This window comes from Hypomesus transpacificus, chromosome 11 (assembly GCF_021917145.1).
Source record: "Hypomesus transpacificus isolate Combined female chromosome 11, fHypTra1, whole genome shotgun sequence".
Lineage (NCBI taxonomy): Eukaryota > Metazoa > Chordata > Actinopteri > Osmeriformes > Osmeridae > Hypomesus > Hypomesus transpacificus.
This window is the reverse complement of record NC_061070.1, coordinates 15,028,950-15,039,732: the sequence shown is the minus strand read 5'-3', so window position 1 is coordinate 15,039,732 and position 10,783 is coordinate 15,028,950. Positions and strand designations below refer to the sequence as shown.

The 10,783-nt window shown below is 43.6% G+C and overlaps 2 protein-coding genes across 2 annotated transcripts in view; one reads left to right on the top strand and one right to left on the bottom strand.

Moving 5' to 3' along the window:
• Window positions 1-61: 61 nt before the first annotated feature.
• On the bottom strand, window positions 62-7,047 carry LOC124473503 (cation channel sperm-associated protein subunit epsilon-like). The gene is made up of 24 exons (XM_047029002.1): window positions 6,820-7,047; window positions 6,571-6,619; window positions 6,392-6,465; window positions 6,136-6,199; window positions 5,971-6,053; window positions 5,689-5,713; window positions 5,403-5,480; window positions 4,925-5,025; window positions 4,289-4,784; window positions 3,924-4,174; window positions 3,537-3,751; window positions 3,256-3,442; window positions 2,800-3,055; window positions 2,586-2,644; window positions 2,364-2,442; window positions 2,174-2,226; window positions 1,980-2,033; window positions 1,804-1,849; window positions 1,495-1,574; window positions 1,311-1,410; window positions 1,149-1,229; window positions 709-866; window positions 566-619; window positions 62-374 (listed from the first exon to the last, which is right to left on the bottom strand). Exons 1-24 carry the CDS (start codon window positions 6,906-6,908, stop codon window positions 239-241), a joined length of 2,868 nt encoding a protein of 955 aa, XP_046884958.1. The 5' UTR covers window positions 6,909-7,047; the 3' UTR covers window positions 62-238.
• A 63-nt stretch (window positions 7,048-7,110) lies between these two features.
• Window positions 7,111-10,783, top strand: part of adss2 (adenylosuccinate synthase 2) — a 14,093-nt gene continuing 10,420 nt past the window's right edge. The window contains exon 1 of the mRNA XM_047029003.1: window positions 7,111-7,395. Within this exon, the coding sequence (XP_046884959.1) occupies window positions 7,204-7,395 (192 nt within the window). The 5' untranslated portion in view covers window positions 7,111-7,203. The remainder of the gene's footprint in view (window positions 7,396-10,783) is intronic.

Genomic DNA, 10,783 nt, shown 5'->3' with positions numbered 1-10,783 from the left:
ACAAAAGCTTACTCACGACGTGTGCTTAGTTCAACGTCTTTTATTCGAAAAACTACACGATAATAATGCCACACCACGTCCACTCTCAAATGTTACATTCAAGTAGACTCAATAGAAATACTTAAGTGCATGAATATACATTTTTATTCAACTACAAGGAATCTGAAAGTGCAACTGCATCAAAGAAAAAAACTTGGAACTAATCTTTATATGAAACATGTTATAATATATGCATTACTTATTCGTCTTTCATCTTTCTAGCAGCAAGGACTTTACGGAAGATTTGGACATATCGACAGTAACTGTAGCCCAGTATGCAGAGAGAGAGGAAGGCGAAAATCAAAGCCACATACACAGTTAGATATTCATACTTCCTAAAAGAAAATAAGATGCACACATTAGTTAATGGTTAGGCAGCTAAAGCACAATGTAGACCTAGACCTGCACAAGCTAACAAAAGGTGACAAATCCAGAATAAACATGTTGTATATAACCATGTTTCCACTCATTACTTATCAGGATATGAATCGTATGTCAAATGTTATCACAAAAAACAACTACTTACGGACGGCTAATGCCAAATGTCTGGACAGCGAACACAGCAGTCAGATCACAGAAGCTGAAGAAAGAAGACACATCCATGACTTCAAAACCACTAACCCCTAAGTCCCCAAGGAGGTTTAATCACCAAAACCTCAAGCGTGTTACCTGTAATTGGGGTCCAATATTTTCACCCGGAACACATAGATGGCACTGTCCACTTGTGAGAAGGTCAGGTAGTTCCCAGAACTCCGGTTCAGGATCTCGTAAGGCTGGTCCAGGTCTCCCAGCTGGTCAGGCACCACCGTAAAACAGCTCCTGTAGTTCTGTTGGCATAGAGGCACCGTTCAAATACAGTTTCATCCACCTCATCTGAATTTCCCTTAAAGGACTATTTGAAAAGGGTAATTCACAGGCAGGCTCAATGTACTGTGTAACACAAATCCTGAGCAATATATATGATGCATATCATGAATCTCAGTTGCACCATTCTTTAGATACACTACTTTAAACAAGCCTATTTGACTGAATTATGGATCTGTTAAAAATAATTAAAAATATAAATATAAAATATTAAAAATATTGTAGTCTAGAGAGACAGTTCCAACCTCAGGGCCCCAGGCTGTCTCCGGACTCTTGCCCCCAGTCAGCTTGGACGTCCAGGTCTGGGCCTCAGACAGACAATTCATCTACAGGACACAGCCACCCAACAAGGTCACTATAGTAACGACACACACGTACGCATGCTGATCTCAGTGCACTGTAGCTACCTGTCGCATGGTCTCATTGAAGGAATAGTCATTCCGTCCAAAGATCTCCCAGATAATGTAGTTGGCATCCACACTTTTGATGAAAGTATTCCCATCGTACCTGAGGAAGATATAAGAAATGTGCTGGAAAATTTTCCAACCCTTTGAGGAACAGCAGAATTCAGAAGTCTTCTCCTGCACTCACAGGTCTAAGTGGGGATTAAATTCAGTACTGTAGTGTAGTTTGAGAAGACATCCAAATTTCTCCCAGTCGTATTCCACCACCTGCAACAAACCCTTGATTATAATCTAAGTTACAGAAGAGCATTACGGGATATTTGTGTCTAATATCAGTGATAAGTGACTTTGGTGTTTATAATTCGGTGTTGAGGTCAACCAACAATGTTTCAGACAGACTTTTCAGAGCAGGTGCACCATGGCAGTACTAGAATGGCGTGCATAGCTACGGGCTACTGTCTAGGCAAGCCAGCAGGACGTATAAAGTCATACTTACCAAATCCTCTCTTAAAAAATCCTTAGAGTGGTTCCCCAGTACATCTCTTAAATAAGACGACAGTCACACACAAAAACACACACATTACGCAGGCTCACTGACACATGATATTTGTGTACAAGATTAAACAGGAGAGCCACAGCGATCGAGGCGGAGTCAGGTAATCTCTTGCCCACCTTGGAATAGTGTAGTTTTTGAGGGTGTTCATCTCACAAGTCATGCCCCAAGGCCTGGTGAAGACACAACAAAAGACACTGTGACAACAATTCTCAGATAAACTGCTCCCTAAACTATTCTAATTCCGTTTTCAGAACATAAAACAAAAGATAAATGGACAAAAAATGCAGTTTGGTTTTCGGACTCGGACTACCGTGCAACTCGGATGTGTCTCTTTGGTGGGCAGCCAACATGAATATGGGATACCTGGGGAATATGGGGTCAACAACACGGAGCAAGGGGTAAACACAACCACATAAGTGAACAAAATGGTCAATAAAACCAAGAACATTTCAGATTTCTACTGTGACACAAGGACTGTGGTATATAATAGAATAATATACCCGGTTAGCGAGCATGGTACAAGTGTTGCCAATCTGGTTGGGAAGCAGCTCTAAGGTCATAACACCAGTGGTCTGTTCACTAGGACACAAACAGCAATAGGTCAAATACTAACAAACATGCAAACACACAACAGTGTGTGTTGGGAAACATGTATTTTATCACCACATTTTACAGCATCGGTCAAACAACTTTTTAACAGTGAGACTGGCTTAAGTACTGACATCAGATCCGAGTATCTCTCGACATTTTCGTAGTCCACTTTCTGACTGATTGTGATAGTCTGAAATAGACGGCAAGCTTTATAAACTTTTTAAACAAGTGCTTTATATCTCACTCATCATGATACATATGCAGACATTTGAATACAATCAGATTTGTGTCAAATCTTGGCCTAGGGACTGGCTGGTTCGGAAACATTTCAAGTGTCTGCCTCACCGTGTTAATAGTGCCGACTTCTGGCATCATTTTAGAGTGGGACCTCTGGTAGATGACCAACAAATGCTTGTTGTTGGTCAGCAACATCACATAAACCCCTTGTCCCTCTCTATAGACAATCTGGGCCCAAATTGTAATTGTGTCTCCTTTGTCCATGTAGTATGCCAGTGCAGTCATACTGTTCTTGAAGGTGATGAAAGGGCAGCTGTGGTGCGTCATGTGCATAGAGCTCTGAGTTTCCATAAGTAACGGGTACCTGACCAGGGATGGACACAGGTTACATTCAAATAGAAACCAACTGTAATTGCCTTTGTGAAGACAAACTATAATGAAATTGAGGAAACCTCTGTTAAAAACCAACTGCCTATCATGACAATATTTCTTGGAAGATTAATATTTGATTGCACATGCTAGGGCAATTGCACAGGACAGCTCTAGCCCCCTCCCCCCACATACATCTGTTTGTGCAGTTCCCCATCTGGTGTCTGGACAATTGGGATGAACTGGTCCTTCTGGTTCAAGTAGATCACATTGCTTGTGTTCGGCCTTCTCCAGGCATGTAAAGACACCAGCTCAGGCATACCCACTTTACAGTAATAGAGCATGTTGTTCTCCATTTTCACCAACATGTTCCATTTCTCGTCTGAGGGGAGATCACACACACACACACAGACCGGAAGTTGTACAGCCACATGCAAAATACACAGTCAGCAGTTGACAAGTTGGAGGAGACATACCTAGGATCACCTGGTGTATCTTTTCCCCCCCCGAAGCCACGTTCACGTTGTTGCCATTGGTGAGGAGTAACTCGCCCCAGTCATTGTTGTTCCTGAAGCTGTAGATGATGGTGTGATCGTTCCACAGTAGCAGCGCGTTCATAGCGGATTCCAGGAAGTGCATATGAAAAGGTCCGACCGGGTGTTCGCCCTCCTTGAATTTGGTCAGGAAGGTACTAAAGACGGTCGCATGAATAGAGTTAAGATCCATTAGGATATTAGGATAGCTGCAAGTTATCCTTACCCAACAGGGTCAATTACAATACTGATGGTTAAGAGTCTCAGTGTAACAGTGTTCTAATGAGACGACAGGACCTTCAGCTCAACCGAAAGGATCAAATGAGTCACCTGGTCTTCCAGACCTTGTCCACCAGGTTGTAGATGAGGAGAGAGGGCTGTGAAGGGGAACCGGGGGAGGTGTTTATCACCAGACAGGCTAACGTGACTGGCTGGGAACCAAAGGAGGCTGTCAGGATGGTGGTATCAGGAGGCAGCGCCAGCAACGGCTGAAAATATCTGCTCTGGCTTCCTTCGAAGGGGTCAGAGCCCATGAGTAGCCTATGGTCCTCCCATGCAAGCAACGTTCCCAGTTCCATGTCCTGAACAAAAAACACACACACAGAAGTATGAGAACTTCAATTCTTGCACACTCAGAGATTACCATTATGGGAAAGTCAGACATCTGTCAGCCCTCCTTGGGGCAAGTAACTGGCCTGCAAGGGGTAGTAGTTTACACAACTGGTCCTCTGGTACATCCCCTTCACGGACTTGAGGGACAACCTGGGGTGTGAGGTCAATGTACGCTGATGCATGTCCCGCCAGTAGAGGGTGCCGTTTATAAGGAAGAGGATGCCGTCCTCTAGCACGGCACTTTGTTCCACAGTGAAGTAGCCCTCGGGCGGCACAGGCACCAAACCTGGCTCCACCTTCAGTTCCACATAACTTCTGAAGCCATCCTGCGTGAAGTAGCAGCCAAGTTGTGTCAGGAGAATGCTACGATATGACTTACAAGTGCCCCTCAACAAAGCCATGTAGCTGCCTGGGGCCAGTCGTAAGGACACTTCTTGTCCACTGTAAGGCCTCTCCTCTTCTAACCAAAAAAAGGTATACTGGCTAGATATGATGAAGCGATGCTGGAAGTTAATTGGCTGAGCGTTTATGAAGAAGCTGTAGTATTTCCTGTTGCCAGGGACATCCGCTTCCCAGTATCTGTAGTCGAGAACAGATTTGTTTAATAGCAGGTTCAGAAGTTCAGACTCAACCCTGAAAGTAAATGATGTCACAAGGACTGCTGTGGTCCTTTATCACAAGAAAAGGGATATTGTGAAAGAAAGAAAAAAACAACCCACCCATCCTCGTGGAAATTTCCCTGGATAGTTTCCCTGGATGCCAGTGTGATCTCTGGGTACTGGCCCAGGTTGAAGAACTGCTTGGTCAAGTATCGAGATAGCTGCATGATAAATGAGAAAACACAGCAATGATTGGTAAATAGCAAACCCAAAAAGGGCCTAACTGATAGGCTTCACCTGGTTTTCGCTGTATTGCATATCTGAAGACCCAAGATTAAGGCCGAATCCCAATACTCCCCCTTACCCCTTCCCCTTAACTTACCCCTTCCCCTTGGCCCTCGAAAGTAAGGGGTAAGGTAGCCCTAGGAAATGGGACGCCACTTGGTTACAGGTACGTCATCTAGCATGTATCGATATCTCCAAAGCAAGTAGCGTTATGCTTGGAGAGCATTTTGTCCGGAGGTCCTCTTTGGATTGAGAACACGTTCTTTACCACACCTGTATGGTCACTGAATAGTGTTCCCTGCATTACACACACCGTTGTAGGTTGAAGTGCTTTGTTGTCGATTTCAGACGCGGCTGCTTTCTCTGGGGCAAAGATCCACATTCTCACTGTCTGAAATATAAACAAGAATCAAAGGTTAAATAACATCCTTATCACGGAATATACATAATGCAGTTCTGCATTACTATGATGCGAGAAAAAATTGTTTCTGATATACTGTAAGCATGTAATCATGGAGAATTGGCTTTCTACATGTGGCACAGACCTCCATTCATCCACTCATCTGGTCAGTGTACAGCTACTGTTCAGTCTACTGTACCTTGAGGAATGTGCCTGTGGAATTTCTACAGAGGAAACAAAATGTGGCAAATATGATTTCAACTGTGCCAGATAAGTGCAACAGTCTCATAACACTGGTCTTAGCAATCCTATTAAACAGTAACCAGGGTAATTGAATAAGCCTTGTCCAAAATAGACAAAATATTTGAAAGATACGTCACAAAAAACTTTTGAGTTAAATACTAAAATAAGTAACAAGAAATTAGAACCTAATAACTTGTTGTTAAGCTGATCTCAATGTGTACAGGTTTTTCAACATTACCTTTGTGTAGGCATTACAGCGTACCAAGCAAAACTGAAGACGGAATCTTTGATGTAGAGAAATCTGGTGTCCTCCTCCTCCCCCTTAAGTGTGTTACAATTAATTTTAATCTATTCTAAGGTAATTAATTAATTTATAACCAAAGTGTGCATACTGGGTACTTACAGTCACCAGTGGCTTTACTCTTTTCAGGCCATCGGTCATGCATGTCATGATTCCCATTGGGGAGCTAGAATGTAATCATTGTTCCAGTCAAGATAAGTTAAGATCAAGTGTTGAGATAATCAACCACACTGAAAAACGCGAGCGAAGAAAAGCAGGCGACATATAAAACTGTCTCAAAGCAACAATGTTTTAGAGACAGTTTAGTAATGAGCTTATCGAGGGTGCCATCGTCAGCAGACAGGTTTTTTTTTATTACCTTTTGTTGTTCAAACTACAGCTCTCAGGGTACAACCACTCAACAAAGTCATCTTGAGTATACCTGAGGAATACCTGGCGTTGAAGAAAAGATTACAGGAATATGATAATTTCTTGATAGGTTAGCTTGCAAGTGAGAAGTCTTGCTACAGTAGGCTTCAAAGTGGTACTCCAACTTACTCTATCTGATATGGTGAAAAAATCTTCATCGTTCATATTATTACTGTATCTGCAAAGTAAATTAAGTTTAAAATTACCGACAGAATATTTTTGGGAACAGAAGGGTAAAATACGATAGATAGCTGTCAAGCTAACATACAGTACAGTATAGCACAAACTGTAGCTAAAAATCTATTTCGGTCCATTATCTTATTTTAGCTTAAGTGTTCAGACTATAGACTATAATGATGTACAGTCAGGCAAATGTACCTCCATGCCCCAAAACTGAAATCAATCCTGAGGAGAAGGATAGAAAACAACATAAACATCTTGCACATCATGTCTGTCCAACTGGTCATTGTGTGTGTGTTAACGCGCCAACTACCATTCAACTGTCAAACCATAAGTATTTGGGGTGTTCAAGGTCTACGAGAAATTCGCGCGCGCGCACACATACACACACACACACACACACATACACAAACATCAACAACACGACGTTCTTCGTTGTGTGCTCGTGAACAGACGGTGGTGGTGGGCGGGACTGACTGGCTGTCATACGTAATGCACGCTATCAATGTCTGGCCACAAGCGAGCAAGCAAACAGAGGAACGCACTATCTGAAGCCCACTTAGCCTCTACAGGGAATCGGTCATGTCGCATAGTGGGAATCAAGCTGAGGCTCAGAACGGTGGAGCCCACGGCAACATCACAGAACCACAAATAACCAGACCAGATGTTGGTAACAAAGTGGCCGTGGTTTTAGGGGCTCAATGGGGCGATGAAGGCAAGGGGAAAGTTGTGGATCTTTTGGCCCAGGACGCCGATATCGTTTGCAGATGTCAGGTATGCCATACTAGCAACCAGGACCAACGTTTGTCATTTTATTTGACCTGGTCTTTGCCAGCATAATATATTTGTCTACTTGCAACAATAGTAAATCAAAAATGTTAGTTTTGCCAGTTAGCTGTGTCGTAAACTATGGGTCCTTGCTTGGTTCATCACAGAAGTACAGAAGAGGATGTCATTAGCTTTGGCTAGCTTGTGGCTGCCTGTACTACAGGCTCTAGAGACGTTAGGTCGCTAGCGAATGTTAGCTACTGACTTGCTAGCTAATGTCACCTTGAATTCCAGCAAGTGAAGTGCCTCTTGACACTAGATAATTGCATGTTCCTCATGACCATTTGATTAGCCTTGTGTTATGTTGCACCCACAGGCTAGCTAGCTAACTAGCATCAAGCAATTGCAAGTGACAGTCACTGCATACTCCGGTTTGTGGCTTCTTGTTTGGGGGTTTTGGTTGTTTCAGGTCACCATCAGAGTCTTTATTCCAATAATATTCGGCGAAGCAATAGTCAACAATCTGTGGACGGTCACTGTATATACACCTTTAGCAATTTAAAAATATAGTGCGAAGACTAATGAGGGAAGCGAGGCGAGTCTGCGCAAGACCTTGTCAGAGCTTTGCTAGAAGAGGATGCGTTTTTGTCAATATCCCAAACACAGAACGAGAGTGGAGAACATTGTAAAAACACGTGAAGTGTTGTGATGGGCAACAACCAAGTAGCCTTATCTACATAACTCTACTGTAATTTTACATGTTCAGTTTACATTTTCTTTAATTATTTGTATACCGTGCAAGAGTATATAGTCTGACTGAAGCCCCTTTATACCTGAGGATAAGGCTCTGGGAAAGGCCCAGTCATTGAAATTCACATTGGTTGTGGTTAGACCTAAACATCAAAAGGTTAATGAGGTAGGCGTACAGTAGCTCAATTTTGAGCAAACATTCCCTATTTTGCTCATAGGAATCGTATCATCTCCAGAGGCTGGTTAGAGCAAGGAGCACTGAAGAGCCACAAGATAAATAGAAGTGTAAAAAAGTAAAAAGTATTATAACTGAATACTTCTGTTTAGTTAGGAAAATACTCATTAAATGATAATTTAATGTCTAGCAGCAGACAGTTAAGTACACACAATACAGCATTTTGATATATTACTGATGTAAATCTACTTTTCGATAAAAATAACATGAAAGAACACCCCTGCGATCCGAACTAACCTACTCTTTGAATAGTCTTGTTTCTTAATACACTGAGTGTTTTGTGTTCTTAGGCATGCCAGTAGAAGAGACAATCTTCCCTCTGGAGTAAACAACACGCTTTGTGACTTATCAGCAGTCTTGCATCCTTTGGTTCCCATCACTATGTCTGGTATTGATAACAGGGTGACATGACTAAGAGAGTCTCCATTGTGAGTCTGGTACTCTGCCAAGGCTATAGTGTACCATGTAAAAATAAACCTCTTACTGGCATACTACAAAAACTTTGAGGCACTGACTTCGTGCATGTGTGCATGCCTGCATACGAGTGTGCATGCTTGTCAACGTGTGTGAGTGTGTTTGGGTGTAGCAGAAAACAGATAATGTTCATCTTTTTATAAAAAGGGCTGTGCCAGCAGTCTCTCCGGTGTTGCTTACAAGATTCTTGAGGTTGTAAAAGCACAGGGCGGGGGGGGGGGGACGGGAAAGGGGGGGGACGGGGGACTATTGGGTAAGGTAGCAGGACTAGGGGCAGGAGGGTATAGCAGCAGGTGACTGGAGTTGAGGGGTAGGGGGGTGGGAGAAGGACGGCATGTTAGAGGAGCATCTTGGAGTTTCTCTGGGCCTCATTAACGAGGGGGGCAAAGGACGACGATACTCACACCATGACCCTCTTAGGCGGCAGGTGCCCCCCACAGTGATTTGTTGTCTCTGGGGATCACATAGACCCATCGGATTTGATTCATGAGACTGTCCTCCTATCCACCTAGTCCTATGAATAGAGGTGTATTCATAACATGACCTATGAGATGATAGTCTGCCGCCTAACCTTTAGTGCATCTCATATGGTTATGGTGATAAAACGCTCCACTGTAGGAGATGTGGTCCAGTCTACTAATGTACTTACTTGCACATGGGCCACTTAGGCCTTCTAAGATGCAACCTTTGAAAAATAATGATCTGACCTCCATGAAGCAGCAGCGCTGTAGAAAAGCACATGCTTTCATCTTTAAACACGTTGGATCAGAGAATAACCTCTAGGGTTCTTCTAGCTCCTCTGGAATGTGAACATAGCCATAAGCTCCACACATTGACTCTCTGGCCAGTAGGTATGAACCATGAGGAAGAGAGATCATGAGACCACAGTCTTTGGAAATACCAGCATCTGCTCTGAGCCTGCAGGGCTGAACAGCAGTCACCTGGGACACAGTGGCGTCTTGATTACAAGGCCATAAGTGTTAGGCCCTACAGAGGCTCCTAGACCCTTGTTTACATTTACATTTAGTCATTTAGCAGACGCTCTTATCCAGAGCGACTTACAGTAAATACAGGGACATTCCCCCCGAGACAAGTAGGGTGAAGTGCCTTGCCCAAGGACACAACGTCATTTGGCACGGCGGGGAATCGACCCGGCAACCTTCGGATTACTAGTCCGACTCCCTCACCGCTCAGCCATCTGACTCCCACTGTTGTTTCACTGTTGTTTCAGTCCCAGTGGTCTGGACAGAACCTCCACATAGTCAACCATACTGCAGGAAAGAGCTCCTACCACCAGGTCCTGGTTGAGACCTGCCCCGAAAGATTTCCACTGCTGTTCTGATCTAGAAATGCCTCACTTGACTATGGTGTTTAGGGCTAGTGTTGCTATGGTGAAGTTTGTCCATCTTGTAGCAAACACCTTGAGTCTTTTCACGGGGTGTTTACTTCTTTCAGGTGTCCAGTTGGGTAATTGTAGGTTGTGGAATGCTTCTTTGAAAAAACAAATTCAGTTGACTGAATGTTGATAGATGGATGTTGACATCGCTTCACAGTTGGCATAGCAACGCAGAGAACTGCATGACAACTTGAAGAATCAGGGCCATACAGTGAATTTGGAGACCTGAACAGCTCGACCTTAACCTGTTTTTGCATAAGTCGCCCTGGGAAACTGTTCGGAAAAAGGCTGGCACAAAAGGCTGGCAAAAATACTTGGCAGGTATTGGATTAACCATCTGTCTATCATCGTCTATCACAGGCTAACTTCACTCTCTCCCTTAGCTGCCAGTAGTTCCTCATAGCACGCTGTTTGGTCCGGACCACTGTGGTTCAGGCGCAAACTAATAACTTGGAGTTTGTCGAGTTGGATTCTCGCGTGGTCCCTATCTCGCTAATCCAGCTGTCTTTGCAAGGTTAGGTCAGCCTACCGCAGCATAA

Excerpts from the sequence above, each read along its gene's own strand:
- LOC124473503 (XM_047029002.1), bottom strand. The coding sequence starts at position 6,908 with ATGACCAGTTGGACAGACATGATGTGCAAGATGTTTATGTTGTTTTCT. Across the intron at positions 6,054-6,135 it reads GAGTAAAGCCACTGGTGACT|GGGGAGGAGGAGGACACCAG; the intron begins GTAAGTACCCAG and ends AACACACTTAAG. Across the intron at positions 5,714-5,970 it reads GCTGTAATGCCTACACAAAG|AAATTCCACAGGCACATTCC; the intron begins GTAATGTTGAAA and ends TTTCCTCTGTAG.